We start from the raw sequence: 17,541 nt of genomic DNA, 5'->3' as shown, positions 1-17,541 counted from the left end.
TCTCTTCTCCAGGCTGAACAGCCCCAGCTTCCTCAGCCTGTCTTCATACGGGAGGTGCTCCAGTCCCCTGATCATCCTCGTGGCCTCCTCTGGACTTGTTCCAGCAGTTCCATGTCCTTTTTATGTTGAGGACACCAGAACTGCACACAATGCTCCAGGTGAGGTCTCACAAGAGCAGAGTAGAGGGGCAGGATCACCTCCTTCGACCTGCTGGTCACGCTCCTTTTGATGCAGCCCAGGATACGGTTGGCTTTCTGGGCTGCAAGCTTCTATCTACAGAAAGAAGCTTTCTGTTCCTTCTGGAAAATGCTTCAGCATCTATGGGACGCCAGGAAGGGGGGACAGATAGAATTACTAAGAGCAACAAACACCTGATAAATCTGACACAAGCAGAAGCAGTGTTGTAGGTATTCCAAACCACTCATCACAGTGTGTCTCAACTGTTATCTGAAGGGTCTCAATTTTGAAGACTGTAAAATTTAATCTGGTTCCTACTGCAATGTCTATGCTTTGACCACTTAAAATGTCCACTAGGAGCTCTGCAGGTCATAGTATGATGTACACACTGGCAAAGTTGAACCGAAGCACTTAAATGCTAACTGTCCAAACATCAACTACCTTATTAAAAGCTACACTTCACAAGCTTATCTGTGAAGCCTAACTTCATTCTGGGGTTTAACAACATGTACTATGGCAGTAGCTTTACAGACACTGGATAATGAAAAATAACAGCTTTGGGTGGATTTCTTTTTCTCTGAAGAAGAAGCCTACAGGTGTATTTGTGTGCTACAGTGTGGAAAGCAGAAACCACATGGAACTGGTAACTAAATGAAGTGTCAGAAATTGAGTCAAGATTTTGCCATCTAACCTCAACCCTCCTGCTCTGAGGAAGTTTTCACAGAAAGACTTGGCACAGTTTCTTGCCATTTCATCATCTGCAGTTGGCATCAGCTTGGAGCTCAGTACCTAGAATAAATGAACAAATAAGCATATATACACTCTCCCCCTTTAGTATTCTTAATCTGCTGAAGGTTAAAAGTGTAACAGGAAAAAATTCACTACAAATGAAGCAACTAACAATGCACTTATGTGAAGCTGCAGTCAGTAAAGAGAAATCACATTAAAATATTCAGGAGAACTATGACTATTACAGATATTTAGTCTGTACCAAATGGCATTTTTTTCTCATTGCAGTTTACTCATTAAGGGAAAGCATGAAGTGCATATTCTAGTACATGAAATACCTTCGGTCTCAGTCAGGCCTGAAGCTCCTTAAGAGCCCAAATGCTTCCTAGGCTTTCACTTGACAGTAACCCATAGAACACCTGACAGATGGCTTACTCGTTGCTCTGAAAACTGCTTTTACTGTTTGTGTTTTCTTTGGTAAAACATGGTCCAGGTAATTCTATGGACCTTATCACCACTGTATCATCCCTCCTGGTTTAAGTTAGCACTAAACTTCACACAATGCAATTAACACGCAGAAACATGGCCATAAGGAAGTCTGTGGTCTCCATGGGCCAGACTTCATATACAATTATTATCAATTTCACTTCATTTTACATCAAAACCCCTCAAAACACTACCCAGTCCCTCCCAAACCCCCAGAACTTATTTACTTTCTCGAGAGCTTTTTGGCATGTACAGCCAACAGTGCTGTATGTAGGAAAACAAAACACGTCTTTTCCAGGTTCACAGGTCAGAAGAATGGCTTACAGAGCTCCACACACGAAATCTTATCACAGCACTGCATGATGCAACCCTGAACATCTGCACCATTTAATTTTCATCTCTTTCATGTACTCTGCAAATTTCCTGTGCACATTTTGTCAGAGAGCAGCTCAAACTGGTTCCCATATTTTCCATAGGTCACCAGTGGAGGGCATAAGAAAAGCACATCCTCCTTTTCCTCACAGAAATCATCTTCCAATTGGCTTAAATGGACTTGATGAATAAGTCCACTCCTGTGGATCTACACACCTAATCCAATTTTCTACTTCTCATCCTTTGCCAGAAAAGCAATTTATTACTTGCTTTTATTATCTGCTCTGGCATAGCAGCAGCAGATAACTGCCTCGTCACACTATAATATAACCTGCCAGTTCGACAAGATACCCTTGCTGTGACATGCTAAACCATTTGCTTTCAGTTGCAGGACTTGTCAACATATTTCAAAGGCATCATCAAGTATCTTTCTTTCCAGCTGTACAGCACAAGGGGAATCCTAATGCTGCAGTGTGATGACAGAGTAGGAAGATGAAGAGCTAACATTAGGTTGTAGAGAACCAAAGGAAAGCAACTACAAGAGAATTCCTACAACAATCTTGGCACACATTGGGAATGAAAGAGAATAACTTTGTCCATTGTTTTTGAAGCTGCTGGCAGCTGGCCCGCCAACTTCAAGTTGTTCAACCATATTTGTTATGGGTCCTTATGAACAGTGGGACCTTCAAGCAGAACTACAAACTGTTCAGCTTCCTAGAGTGTGCAGATTAAAGCGCTATAACAGCACCAGCTGAACTCCTATGCACTTTAAAAACCATGCACCGAACAGCTGGAAAGAGCCTTCTAACAGGGTCCAATCCAGTGTTTTGGCTGCAGAACTTACTCAGGAGAATACTTAGTGTTAAAAAATAGCATGTATTCCACTCACTTTACATGCACAGCTAGAACAGGCCAGAAGCTTCTGGGTAAAAGCCCTGCACATTTGGATATTGAAAATTCTTCAGAGTTAAATGCTTCTCAAAAATATTCCTCCTGAGTCTCTATGGATTACGATAGACTTGTATAGAAAGCAAGTTAGCGTGCTTTTTCTTTCAAATTAAATCAAGTAAAACCAATAAAGCTAAACAGCTCCCATTAATTTTTAAAACACTCAACTTATTTTTTTAATATATACTAAAAACCCCATATTCTGAGCTTCTGGAGATTCAAGCAGGGATTCTACCTAAACAGTAAAGACTTAGATGCTTTTTTGCTCCTCTTTGTTTACTTCAGAACACTCCTTCCACAAAAAGAGGGGCCTGGCTTCACAGTAAACTCTCTAAAGGGAAACTCTTAACCTCTTTCTTTTGTGCAGAGCTTGTCATATACATAGAAGCAGACTACGACCTGACATTTGCATTCTGCACAATGACCTTGGTTGGTGGACTCCTGCCCAAGAAACTCAGAACTGCTTCAATTTTAGTGCTCAGAAACACAAGTAGAAAGAAATAGATTTGTTTTCTTACCTCTAAATTATAGAGCACTCTGAAGGTGGACATGCCTGGAGCAAAAGATCTGAAAAGACTTTCTAGTATTGAACTAGCACTGGGCTGATGTTGGTGTTTTGAAGACAAGGATGGTGATTTTGACGACTGAGAACTTGATTCTGATAGGAGTGTTTTCTAGGAAGAAAGAGCCACAGAAGAGGTATTTTGAGATACTACATTTTGTTGTAACTGGCGATACATTTCCTATGATCTCTGTAATAACACTGTTGCCTCCAGCTGCTTGGAAATAAGTCAATAATCCTTAACATGAGCATTATTTTACAGCAGAGTTTCAAACCCTTCACAGATCATAATCTGACAAGGAATTTAAGAGACCTGGTAGCAAATTTTTCAGTCACCAAGATCAATTATTGTTTAATCCATACCTTCCTTCCCAGGGAATCAAGCTGATCAAGAGCCTCCTGAATAGCTGGGTCAGTGGGAATCAAGAGCAGGAGTTTCCTCACACGTAATGTTATCCTGAAAAGTTATCAGAAGTTACTTGTGCAAAACAGAGCTCAGCCATGCTGTGGCCTGCTGGATGCCTACACACTGCAAAGTAAGAAGCTATTACAACTTTGCAGCGTGAGCGTTGCTTCAATATTTAATAAGCATTTAGTTTGCTTACCTTGGCTCCTCTAGATTGGCAAGCTGGTAAAGCATATCAAACACATTACACACGAGAGCCATGACTACTCCAGGGAGGGATTTCTCCTGAGAATTAAGAAGAAATACAAAGGCTTTTTTCTCTCCACTCTCTTGTGAGTAATTTTAAGAGAGCTCTTCACTCAAGCAATTAACCCAGAGGCCAACCCGGCCTTTAGAAATCCCAGCTGCTTTCTAGACATACTAGCTGATCCTTCCTGGTTTATTTTCATACGGCAGCTTTAGTAATAGTGGAAATCTCTCCCCTAGACAAATACACAATCTCAAAGTTCAATCATATGGGTCTTGATTGTTTAAAAGACCCTGCAGAAATGAGTAACACCAAACAAGCTACAAAAGGTGACAGAATACGTTACAAAATCCAATCTGCATGCATAAGGCAAATGTGTATTTAAAGGCTTTGTTTCAATTGCAGTTTGAAAGCAGAACAAGACTACTGAAGATTGGATACTGAAGCTGATATGAACAGCTAAGTCTCTAAGTCTTCCACCCCAGCTGTGTCTTCCCCAACTACCCTCCCTCCAGGAAAAATCTAAGGGAAGGTTTCGGGCTATTACACTGTACCTGTTCCATTGCATAGGATGAGCTAAACACACTGCTGGTGTTGCTGGAACTGGCTGAGGAATCTGCAGAGCTCCCTGATGGAGTCCCGCTTCCTGACGTTTTTACTGTAAGGACTTGCTCATCAGAGAAACCCAGTTGGTGTAGTAGTTTTTGATCTTTGTTTACAGTTAGCTGCAAGAAAACATTTATTTTTTAGTTCTGGAAGAGAAACTCGATTTCATAAAGAAGGAGAATTGTTTGTAGTTCACATACCAGGCTGTCATTGGCAAATATCTGTATATTATCCACAGGTGAATTCAGCATCTTTGCTATCTTCCACCTGACGCTCCCTACAGTTTCATTGCTATGTGCCTGGAAAATGAAATAGCACTAGTTCAGGAAATCTGCTCAAGCACTAAATTCCAAGAGAAAAAAATCTTCCATTAAAGCCTTCCTGATCCTCTGCACAGGGTGGTAAAGGTACTGTCCACAAGAGAGGCTGACAGGGTAGGACAGCAGTAGAAATGCCCATCACTGACAGCAAGCAAACAAATTCTTTTTCCCAACCCAGCATGCTGATCAAAATACATTCAGTCTACAGACACTTCTGTTACAGTAGCATTATACAGACTCTTAACATTTTCAAAGAGTTTTCAAGTTCACCAAGTCCCTCAAGCCAGCTTTGTCTGTTCAATCCAAGCACCCAAAACCCAAAGAGTAGCTACATGATCCACACTGCACACATAACACACGTAACCTGTGCACACATACCTCTATGGTGAAGGTATCTTTGGTAGATTCATACGTAACATTAAGTGTTAAAAGATGTCCATGGAAAGAAGCACCATGAGGTAGAATAGTTCGGGGAACAGAGTAAAGGTCCTACAGGAAGAAAAGGTTGACAATAAATATCACCCTTGAAAACAAAGACATTTCTATGATGGTATGTAGCAAAGTTACCAGAGATGCATAGGTTTAAGTAACTTTTATTGGTTTTAATACTAGAAATTATGTTTTTAGCCTTGCCTAGTAAGAAACACTGTATCTTACCTCTATTGTTATCACGTAACGCTCTGCCAACAGCAGCAGCCTCTCAATTATTACAAGTTTAGTTGACCTAGAGACAAACATTGAAAACAAGCATAACCTGTCTCAGAAATTCATTTTCAGCACCCACAGATAACTACCATGAACTAGCTCTTTCCAAATGTAACTCCTTAAAATTGGAGTTAATTCAGTTGAAACTAACTAGGAAAACAGGCCGAGAAGCTTGTGTTATACTGCTTGAAAAGTAGCCAGCTTCAGAAGAAGCTTCATATTTCTTAAGGTCCCACCCTGTGCTCATCTACTTAAGCTACACACATTTAGGTATTCATTAGAGCTAGAGGAGTAAAAACCATCCTTTTCTTTCCCAGTTAGAACAACCCAAACAAAACCAAACCCTTCTGCCCCAGAAATATTGTATGACTAATAGGCTGGCTGGTAATAGTTTATGAGGGGTTTTGTGGTTTGGGTTTTGGCAGATTGAAGGGGGAAGTGTTGGCTTTTTTTTTATTATTTCTGTTAAAAACCGGTTTTTCAAAGTCTCTTTGGAACTTAAACTGCACTATAATTGGAATATTCAGCTGAGAAACCACCAGAATATACAACCACCAATACTGAGACTTTTAATTAGCCCTCAAAATCATGTGGGAAGCAGCTGGAAGCAAATGTCTACTGCTGTATTTATTCTTTTAAAGGCACACTTACCTGTAAGGAGACTGAACTGATGTTGCTACCGTAGGCATAGCAGTTGCTGTAAGCATTTTTGTAGCTCTTGTAACAGCATGTGTTAATGTTGGACCTCCAAGTGCAGAGCTGGCTGCCTAGAATACAAAGCAGAGTGTAAATGCTGGTTTACATGGATGATAAGCATGTCCTGCAGAGCTAAGAGAACAAGAAGTATCTACAGAAATAATGTTTTTGTTTAAGTAGGTTTATCATAGTCAATTATTCTAAGATACAAAACTGAAAAAGGATGCAGGTACAAGAGCAATTAAAATGTGTCCTTTACCTCTAATCGTGTGTAGCAATCAGCAATGAATTTCTTGTGCAGTGATACTGAATCCTAAAGATAAAACATACAAATGAATTAGAAGTTAAACCAAGATGATGGGAATTACTTAAACAGAAAGAATCCAACAAATCACACATTTTAGCATGCAGAGTATCAAGACTCTATGAACACCAAAGCACTTCACGTACAAATACATGCCTACCTTTTTCAATCTAGGAGTTAGATTGATATAGCTGTAATTTATTATCAATTGAATAGCTTCATTGGCAATTTCTTCATCAGGTGACTCCATTGCAATTTTCCAAATGAAATCCATTCCTATTAATTCCAGTTTTTCCACACTCTATGCAAGGAAGAACAACAACAAAACACAAGTGGATTTCTCAAACAATGGTGAGTTGAACCCCAGGAACAAAACAAGTCTTCCATCTGTCAGAAAAGCACCTTTTGACTGAATCTTTATAATCTTCTTTTCCAACATGCTGCCAAGCTTTGGCACAGTGTGAAGGGAAATCAATAGCTGCGTATTTGTACACTTACACTAGAAAAAAATCGTTTGATTGCAGGTGGATAAACAAGTTCCAAACAGTACTCTGTCAAGCCAACTAAAAAATAAAAGACCTCAAACACATGGAAAAATTTAATTGGGAATGGAATTTGTTTCACAAAGGTCAACACGGTAACTAACCACATAATAAACCATCACGAAACCTACTATGATACTTGGCAAAAAATTACGCATTTCAAATTAGGTTTCTGTGATAAAGATCTAAAATGCCTATGGAAAACTACTTAACATACAGCCATTAATTTAATGGTAACATTTAAAGATCGTAGAGTTAAAAATTAGTGTAGGTTGGAACTTGAATATGATACATAGTTGGATATAACGAAGAAGTTCTTTACTGTTGAGGGTGGTCAGGCACTGGAATGGGTTGTCCAGAGAAGTGGTGTATGTTCCATCCCTGGCAGTGTTCAAGGCCAGGTTGGACAAAGCCTTGGGCAACATGGCCTAGGGTGAGATGTCCCTGCCCATGGCAGGGGGTTGGAACTAGATAAAGTCCTTTCCAATCCAAACCATTCTGTGATTCTAAGCCTAAATCTCTTGTAAAGAAGAAAAATAATAATTAAAAAGACTAAATAAAGGAGAGAAAGGAATATTTCCCTGCGAGGGACAAGTAAAAAATGTGTGATAGAATTCCTGATTGTTAATATATAAAGGTATTAATATCCACCTATTCCTCCTGCAAAGTTTTAGAAGATACATGTCAGCTTCCAGCTATCAATTGCTGAATTTTAATTGTCAAAATTGTGGAGTTTAAAGCTTCAGAATTTCACAGTGTCAATACTAGAATGATGACCTTGATATTAATACAAACATGATCATGTCAAACGGCTGCTAAAGAATCCTTGTCTCACTTCCTCCCATCCCCAAGATGCCACAGGTAGTATACAAGAACGAACTTGCCAGAACACTCACCAACTGAGTTCCTTGCCTCTTCAGTCGATGGTCACACAGGTTCACATTTTCAAAGAAAGTCTTAAATAAACTAAAACCTGAAAGTGGAAAAAGGTGCAAGGTTTTTATTCAGGTCAGGCTAAGTTCCTATGCTTTTCTGACAAAAAACCGAAGATACCAAGTACAGGAGATGACCTTTTCACCTGCAGCTATTAGAACTCAAAATGATGGAAATAGGCCCCTTTCTTACCCTGAATTATAGAACTGGTTATGTATTTAACTTAAAGGCTCAGAAAGCAAATACCTGGTATATATTTCAAAACCAAATCTGTTGACAGAAGCCATTTTCTTACCATTCATAGTAATTTCATATGACTCCAGTTTAAGAATTTTCTCTTTGAAGAGCTGTTGCTGTACATCACTCTCTAGATCATGCTGTCCTTTTGTAAACCACTCAAAGCACATCTGTGAAAGAAAGGCGGATGTATTTTTACCCCATTGTCATGGCAAGTACTTTAGTTCTGTACAGCATTGGCAAACTGTATCAGCTATTACAGTAACTTAACTTACAGAAATTTTATCCACAGCAAGAAGTTCCAAATCTAATCTCCCAGTAACCTCACGTTATACAGGCTGTACTGCAGTGTTAGGGTACTTCACAGAATCATAGAATGGTCTGGGTTGGAAAGGGCCTTAAGATCATCCAGTTCCAACCCCCCTGCCATGGGCAGGGACACCTCACACTAAACCATCTCACCCTAGGCTCTGTCCAACACTGGCAGGGATGGAGCATTCACAGCTTCCCTGGGCAACCCATTCCAGTGCCTCACCACCCTCGCAGTAAAGAGCTTCTTCCCTATATCTAACCTGAACTGCCCCTGTTAAAGTTTGAACATATTACCTCTTATCCTGTCACTACAATCATACTCATCTTTCACCCAAACAATGCTAAATGTCTCTTATGACTGCAGAATTACACATACCCCTTTTCAAACCAGTATCCATAAACCTACAACTAGTCTCCTGGCCAACATTCCTCCCTCAGTCACATTTAATGTTAAAAAAGCATCCTAATCATAAGTGAACGTGTAACAGTGGTTCCATTAGCTTTCATGAAGAATATAAAATGCATTATTAGTGCTTACTACTTGTGTCTGACATGTCTCAACAAACACACGTGTTATTCCTGACCCATTAAGATCCACTCTGCAACCACAGATACCAACTTCTCAAGTATTTCTTACCTCTCGATCTAACTCACAAACATCCTGGCCAGTTACAAGGCACTCCCAGATCTCCCTGGCACGATTCCAGCCCAAGTAAAGGGTGGCTTCTTGCAGAAAAAATGCCAAAAATTTTAGATGTGCTTCCAAATACTGAGAAAGGAAAAACAAAAACTCAAGCTTAAGACTTTTCCCTGAAACAAGAACTCTGAGCATTCTTTTTAGCAAGCTTAGCTGTCAAACAACAGTACACTTTGCAAAGCCTGGAAAACAGAAATTGCTACTGCAGTTTTATTTCTATTTTATACAATTTTAAGTGTTACTTCTTTTTTATTACCTTTCTAAAAAGGAGCATAAATCCCCTTGGATTTGCTATTAATTTCCTGATATTGACATTATTTGATACTAGTTACTAAATCACAGCTAGCAATAAGCTAGTACCATGTGACTTCCGTTTCCTAACTAGCAAATCTGTTTCAAGAGCTTCACACCAAATTCAAGGGTATAGTCTCTAGAAGGGTAGTTGAACTAGAAGGTGGAAGCTGCACAAGCTTGGAGACAGAAAGCCCTGGGGTGAGGAGATTCAGCTCTTGACCAGTTAAAGACTTTGCTAAGAAATTTGGATTGTGATGTTTGCCCACCCTTGTTCTATAATATAAGAAGGCTACATCAAGCCCCAATAGTAAGTATCAGAACTGTAACTAAAAACCAGTGTTAATTACTCAGAGATAACATACATACCAGTGAATTCCAAAATGAAACATCACCTAATCTTATACAACTTAGCCAGTGACAGACTATATCATGGCTTCAAAACATAAGGTAGTAAGAAATCCAGGGTTCAGTACCTCCCGGTACGTGTATCGGCCATCCACTAATGTTGCTCCAACAAGCCCTCCTGGACCTGCCACAGATGCAGCCAAACGGTGGCATGATATTAAGCTTCCTGTCACCAGCTTCACTATTTCAAAGTTTTTCTTTAAATCTTGAATAATGCTCTTGGCAAAAAAAAAAAAACCAACCAAAAAAACCACAAATCAAAACATAACATTGAGAGGTTTTAAAGAAAACAGGTAAACAGGCACATGTGTTATTGGAAGGAATAATGTTCCCCCCCTCGCCAGTCAGCTGTATCCCACCCAAGCATCCAAAGCCCCCCTACATTCGTGTTTTCAGGATGTGCTGAAACACACGTGCTGCAGATGGCAAAGCCCCACCCCTCTGCTCAGCCACTGTGCAGCACATGTGACTTGCTGGTACTTTAGTCCCTTTTCTAATAGTCAATGTCAATTCAATTACAAAGCAGCTGGTCTAAACATTAGCCACTGTTCATTTCTTAACAGCATGTTAATTATTCTACAGGAAGCTGAGAATACAATGAATTAGTCCTGACGCAGCAAACAGATTTATACATATGTATACATGCACAAACAAATGGATGGCACACCATACGGCATCTCTACTTGAACAGTTTATGCTACATCACTAAACTCTACTTATCAAAGTATGGTTTAGTCTGTTGATTCCCCCCCCTTAACTAGTTTCTAAATTCTGCTTCCACATTCTACAGAAGCAAAGCCACACAGACATAACAAGGGCTTCAAAAATCATCTCAGCATCATATTCTTACCTTGTCTTGCTTTTGGTAAGTTTGCTTAATAAATGAACGTGTGATTTCATGGAGCTGACGTAATGCTGGCACCACCCATACAAACTGAGGATTATTGTGCTGGGATGACTAGTAGTAGGAAAGGTAAAAACAATTACACATGTGTACACGCTCAGCAACAGTTTAACTTTCCTCTTAAGACTCCTAGAAGCCTAATGATGTCTATTGATACTACTGTTTCAAAACAACATCTACTAGCTCTGAAGGCTTCAGTTACTTGTTCCTGGTCCCTTTCTGAACACACTCAAGGTGCCCTTCTTCACTTACTACAAGAAATCCTTTGACACATATATGCCATTTTGCTGTCCTTATTATTAAGCCCAAAGTACCACCTCCTTGCTAGGGAACATGCAAATTAAGCAGACAAAAGGTTGCACCACGGAGAGATAACCACCACCTTCCTTAATTACAGGAGATGAAGCAGGCCTGTTAGGGCATAGAAGGGTAAATCCAGTCAAATGATGTTACTTATTGCTGAAACAACAGAAGAAACAACGTGAAATACTACTGAGGGTTGAGAGACAAGAAGAAACTTCTGATTGGTGCTGCAAGAAGCCTGATAGGAAGCAAGGGATACTTTAGCTGCATTTTAAAAGAGATCCTGCGAAGAATTACCCTCCTACCTCATTGTTAGAACTGCTCATCACTTTTCTGGGAGGCTTCATTTTCTGTAAAGTTTGACCACACAAACCAGTACTGAGGTTGCTTATTCAGAGAAGTGATGTCTGGTTTAAACACTGACAACAACCACTACCACCTGCACACTCAGAGAGATTAAAGTAACCTGGTCTCTACTGAAGACTCCCTCATGTATTTGAGAATGCTGACTTAATATTACATTCCCTCCCAGTTTATGCCTTCATTTCCCCTAATAAAAGGCAATAAAAAAAAGGATGTATTTTTAAAAGTCTGCTGTATGGTTACCCCAATCCCTTCTAGCTTACAATTACAGCTTTCCCTTAGTGTTTCCCACCTCAGCACCTCTACAAAGGCCCTTGCCAGAATGTAATTAAAAAGAATGCAAGAACAGGAAAGCACAAGAGAAGATCCAAAACAAAAAACTGCAAGTTTCACAGACATTGAGAACCCAAAGTTTGAAATCCATATTCATAAACACAAACACACAAAAAACTGTGATCAATATCAAGAAGCAACAAACTTTGCTTCCGGAACAACCAAAATCCTCTACATATGCTGCAACACAGACAAAACCTGATTTATCATGGAAAAAAAAAAAAAGGATGAAAAAAGAACAAGCCTTTTTCTTTATTTACAGTATTCTTCAGACTGAAAAAAAGACAGGAGCATTCCTGCAGACCTCAAGAAAAACTGCCTGCAGTGCAGGAGAGAATATATGCAGTCTTTTAAGCCATGCACATCTCTGCTGCTGCTGCCAGGAAACATCTTAGCACAGGCAGCTGCGGGAGTGGCTTCTTTATGTTAGCTGAAAAGAGTTTAAGTATTTTATTAAAATATTTATTAAAATACAAAACTCTTAGGATTTAAGTATCAATTTGTATTTTGAGACTTAATGGTCATGCCAGAACACATGCTCAAAGAGAACTAATCTAGGTTTTCACATGAAAGGGACATTTAAAATACTGACATACCTTTATAGTGGTTCCATTTGCAAATTCTAACCTTGGGCCCATCCTGGTAGTTCCCCATAAACTGATCACTCCTTGTGCTGAAAATTTGCTTAAAACAAAGGCAAGAGACTTACTTTGAGTCTCATGGTCAACAAACGGGCTCACACAAAGCCTACCCCTCTTGTGGACTCCCCAAGGTAAGAACTTACAGATGGGACACGCAATTTGAGCATCTTGAAAGGAAGGGCAACATCAAGGCTAGATAACTTTTCAGTTTGGAAAAGATAAATAATAAACCAACCCTCTTAATATCCTCTATGCATTTGATGATGTAGCTTCTTTTGATTGCCTCTTTCACTGCATAGGCATCACTGAGGATTGTCAGATGTTCCTCCAAAGCTTGCTGAATAAGACTACATGGTAATGTTGGAAGATGAGCCAGCTCCCAAAGCACCTCCAGCACCTAGAGGAAGAAGTGCAAGACTAGTCATCAGGACCTAGGAAGCAGAGTCCAGCAACCTGACATTTAATAAAGAAAGACCCCAAAGAACATTCACATGCCTTTCCAGTGGTCGTCTCCACCCGTGCTTCTCGACCGATGCGTCCTATCAAGCTCAACAGCTTCTGCCGCACTCTATCACTCTCTGTTTCCCAGCTCTGTATAGCAAAGAAATAATATTCACTGTTAAAGCAGCAAGCACTGTTTGTCTGCTGCCCCACAAAAAGATAATCTACAATTGTTTTACTGCAGGAAAATCAAAATGCAACCAAGAATGTCTCCACCAGGCATATTTCCTTAGCTTTGTTACTGGGAGCTACAGTATTTATTTATTTGCCCTACGATTTTTTTTTTTCAAATCTAAACTATATGAGATTAAATATAATAATAAAACCTCACTTTAAGTACCTTAGCACTGTCTATATAAAGTGTCCTGGTTTTGGCTGGGATAGAGTTAATTTTCTTCCTAGTAGCTGTGTTTTGGCTTCAGTTTGAGAACAAAGCTGATAACAAACCAATGTTTTAGCTGTTGCTCAGTAATTCTTACTCTAAGTCAAGACCTTTTCAGGCTCTCATGTTCTGCCAGCAAGGAGGAGGACAAGAGGCCAGGAGGGAGCACAGCCAGCACAGCTGACCTGAATAAGCCAAAGGGATATTCTATCCCATAGAACATTATGCTCAATATATAAACCAGGGGGAGTTGGCCGGGAGGAGCTGATTGCTGCTCAGGGACTGGCTGGGCATTGGTCAGTGGGAGGTTAGTAAATTGTGTTGTACATCACTTGTCTGTCTTGGGTTTTATTTCTCTCTCTGTTGTCTCTCTTTTCATTACTATTATTAAACAGTTATATTTTACCTTTTAAACTGTTCTTATCTCAACCTATGGGTTTTACCTTTTTCCAGTTCTCCTCCCCATCCCTCCACAGGGTGGTGAGCAAGCAGCTGCATGGTACTTAGTTGCCAGCTGGGATTAAACTCTAACAACAACATACTTAAAATCTAAGTCAATCAGCAATACAGTAGCAGATCAGACTTCAGGTTAACACACAAAAACCTCAGTATTAAAAGTGTTATTTTTTATAGCCAATTTTATATTTATATAGAAAATGTAAATGTATTGAAGGCATTTGCCTCTTGGTAGGCTGGATGCAAAAGTACATCTTATCAATTCCTTTCCTATGGGAATTGAATTCCCTAAGGAGGGAATTGAAAAAATTCATGTGAAAACTTACCTTTTGGATTAGAACAAATAAATGGTTGAGCTGATCAGAGCTAAACTTCACAGCAGCTGCAGCAATAATGGTATGTATGTTTTCTATCACAGTGGAGGATTGTCCTGACTGAAAAAAGGAAAGAAAACACAAGAAAGGAGGTCTTTATTTCAAATGAGATCAAGAAAAATCTTCATGTAAGCATTACCCTGCTATTCACACTAATGACAAAGACAGGTTATGACATGTTAGAAACACAAGGTAAGAGTAACCGTCTCTGCTCCCCATTTCACTGACAAGAGACATCTTTGGAAGTAATTCTAAAGCAGAAAGACCACGTTAATCAGCCATTATTACAGCAGATTGAAGATGCTGCAGTGGCACACACCACTGCAAGATGTGGTGCCAGGAACACAGATATGACCATTTTTATTTCTTGGTTAAGTTCATGTGTGGGGTGCTCCATCTCCGACACTCTTTAAAGCTTTACTCAAAAGCAAGCAATACAAAATCTCCTCCCACACTGATGGGAGCACCATGGTAACAACAGCCAGAAGAACAAAAGTGAGCTAGAATTATACTTCAGCTCTACCAAGCTTGCAAAACTTGCTACCATGCCTGCATATACCACAGATCTGACAGAGTCAAGTGAGTTTAGTCTAAAACTTCAACATTTGCACAGAGAAGAAAACCATTTCCTGCAGCACATTATGGCTCTGGTCAAAAATTTCCATGTGGTGTTTGCATTAAGTAGTCAAACCACCTTTCCTACACAGCAGTAAGTTGAATACACATAAAGTGAATACGAAAAGATGACTTGTCAGTCAATTCTATGTATGTACAGGGAGTTAAACAGGAATTCGTGAGCCTACTCTTTAAAGTCACACTGTGAGTTGCATTCAAATGCATACCTCCAGTCATAAAAATTAACATCCTTAGGCATGGTCTTTGGTCTAGACAAACACTCTATCACCTGTTTCAGGCTGGAAGCATCTTATTTCAATCAAATATTTCCACAGCCCTTTAACACTTGTTGCAAAGAACTGAACTTCATTGTAAGATTTAACAGCTGTATTACAAGAAATTGTCAGAACACTTGATTTTAAATGGTAAAGGAAGAAGAAGAAAGCCTTTCCATTAATTATACTGTTAACATCTCAACACCTCCACTTTGCAGTAGATGCATATATTACCAGCTAAAAAAATCCCACTATTAGAATGTTTGCTTTTGTAAGACAGCCTAAAAACACCTGTCTAGTCTTGGTTGCTCACCTGAATTCTCCAGATTTTAGTGAGCTCATCTAGAGATAATTTACTGCCCAGCAGTTCAATAATTCCCTTTATACGATCACAGTATTGTGCTTGGTCTATATTACCTATGAAACAAAGAAAGGTAACTAAGTTAATAGATTTAAAACAGTATTAGAGTCATTAAAAGCCTAAAAATAAACAAGTTATTTTAAAAGGGAGAAGAACAAAGCTCTACCTCCACTGGAAAATTCTCTCCCCACTGTTACAAAGAAATTTATCCGTCCAAAGAAAAAGAACAAGGCTCCGTCTATTTTTATTTTGTCTCACTTCATACATCCATAGCAGTTCACACCTACAGGACATTAGTACTTGGAAAAAAAAGCCCTCTATTTCCTAGAGCCTAACAATATACAAAGATAAACTGAGAACAAAACCCCCAGGTACAGCAGAAGACATCTGCAGATGTCAAATAGAGGACTAGATGATAGTAGCAGAATTTGCAGGGTTTTCCTTACTCCAACCTGAAGACGACAAAACCCTTCAACTCCTTTGTTAATTAAGATGCACTGAAAGGGACAGATGAAATTGTTAAATACACTCAAAGCTCATGCCGAAAGTCTCTGTGAAAGTGCTTACCTTCTAGAGCAATGGACAGGACAGAGTTTTCTACCAGCCAGTTTAGTAACCGGTCTGTATCTATCGCATTCTTCACTGACTTGGATACAGTGCTGTCTTCTATTAATTTTGTTACCTAGAAATTGCAAAATGGGAGATTCTAACAATGATTCCCACAGGTGTTCCATATGCACACAAGGATACCTATTCAAAAGGCTCACTGTGAAGCTTAAGTGTGAATCCTGCCATATTTTGAGCACAGAAGGTGTTTGAGCTTTTCTGGTTGGTTGGTGTCTTATTGCGTGTTTTGGGTTTTTTACCTTGTGTGTGTGTGTGTGTGTGTTTGGATTTGTTTTCTAATAAGCTGTTTAAACACAAACTCCTACCCAGAAACACCTCCTTGTCATCAGCCTCTGATGCAGCAGATTCTTATTCACATTCTGACACAGAAAAGGTGTATGTCTGCAAGGTATAGTTCTACAGATACACCAGAAGTAGGTTATTTCAGGCTTCTGCTTCTTACTCAAATCAGTGTCCTATTTTTTTATCCAATACAGGCTCCTCACTCCAGGGAGAAAGAGTGCATTTCTGCTAAAGCCTTCAAAAGCTGCACTTTTAGAACTTCACCAAGGATACACAGCATTTATGACTAAGAATCAAACAGCAATGAGGTTTAACATCTCAGTTTTCCCATAAATAAAAGCACAAAAGAGGGACTCTAAAATGCCTTACAATGGCTGCACACTAAACCAATGCATTTTTTTGTGGGGACAATGCAATTATACAAATTCTTGAAGGAAGAGATGAATGAGCAACACTATACTTAAACCACAACTACCATCAAAAAGAAACTGTTTTCTTCTACTTTGATATAAGATTTTAGCACAAAGAGCTCTGGTCCGTAAACCCCAGCTCCTAGGTGCTCCTACAGTGTTCATGTACCATTTCATTTTTTAGGGTTGCGGTTTCAATGGCTTCTTAACAACCCACCCCACCTCACACATGCACAGACACACCCCCCCCAAAAAAGCAAACCTACTTCTTTGAGGGAATTCATTTTTGCACTGAAGTGAGGAGATTTTAGCATGCGCAACAGAATGTCCAGCCGTAAGTCATCTACCGCCGTTACCAAATCGGGTTGGAAGCGCATACACAGCAGTTTGATACCAGACAAGAGCTCAGGGATACTGACTAGTCTCTATTTAAAACAAAACACAAAAAGGACAAATAGAGGCACTGCTATTTTTGCTATTCTGTTTCAGACTTCTACGATTGACAAAGAGGAGGTTTAATGACTCCATGCAGACTGTTTAATTCTATGAAATGCAGTACCATGTACATCTGAAAGTATAACTCGTACACTAGAAACCTTAAGACAACAAAAGCTTTGGTTAAATTGGACTTTCTTGCTGCAGATTTGGTACACTAAATTGCTCCTATGTAGTTACACCACTATACATACTTTACAATTTACAATTAACAATTAAAGTCTAAGTAAAAAGTCAGAAC

The 17,541-nt window shown here is 39.4% G+C and overlaps 1 protein-coding gene across 1 annotated transcript in view; it reads right to left on the bottom strand.

The window, feature by feature from the left end:
* Positions 1-17,541, bottom strand: part of USP24 (ubiquitin specific peptidase 24) — a 66,150-nt gene that overhangs the window by 27,292 nt on the left and 21,317 nt on the right. The window contains exons 10-31 of the mRNA XM_065673268.1: positions 17,072-17,230; positions 16,054-16,168; positions 15,439-15,542; positions 14,188-14,295; positions 13,018-13,113; positions 12,758-12,919; positions 10,829-10,936; positions 10,047-10,196; positions 9,220-9,351; positions 8,329-8,440; positions 7,997-8,073; positions 6,719-6,859; positions 6,514-6,567; positions 6,210-6,325; positions 5,511-5,577; positions 5,232-5,342; positions 4,734-4,832; positions 4,482-4,652; positions 3,880-3,965; positions 3,638-3,731; positions 3,231-3,386; positions 869-966 (exon numbers count right to left, since the gene is read on the bottom strand). Of these exons, the coding sequence (XP_065529340.1) occupies positions 869-966; positions 3,231-3,386; positions 3,638-3,731; positions 3,880-3,965; positions 4,482-4,652; positions 4,734-4,832; positions 5,232-5,342; positions 5,511-5,577; positions 6,210-6,325; positions 6,514-6,567; positions 6,719-6,859; positions 7,997-8,073; positions 8,329-8,440; positions 9,220-9,351; positions 10,047-10,196; positions 10,829-10,936; positions 12,758-12,919; positions 13,018-13,113; positions 14,188-14,295; positions 15,439-15,542; positions 16,054-16,168; positions 17,072-17,230 (2,516 nt within the window). The remainder of the gene's footprint in view (positions 1-868; positions 967-3,230; positions 3,387-3,637; positions 3,732-3,879; positions 3,966-4,481; positions 4,653-4,733; positions 4,833-5,231; positions 5,343-5,510; positions 5,578-6,209; positions 6,326-6,513; positions 6,568-6,718; positions 6,860-7,996; positions 8,074-8,328; positions 8,441-9,219; positions 9,352-10,046; positions 10,197-10,828; positions 10,937-12,757; positions 12,920-13,017; positions 13,114-14,187; positions 14,296-15,438; positions 15,543-16,053; positions 16,169-17,071; positions 17,231-17,541) is intronic.

This window comes from Lathamus discolor, chromosome 3 (assembly GCF_037157495.1).
Source record: "Lathamus discolor isolate bLatDis1 chromosome 3, bLatDis1.hap1, whole genome shotgun sequence".
NCBI classification, from domain to species: domain Eukaryota; kingdom Metazoa; phylum Chordata; class Aves; order Psittaciformes; family Psittacidae; genus Lathamus; species Lathamus discolor.
This window is presented reverse-complemented; position numbering and strand designations above follow the sequence as displayed.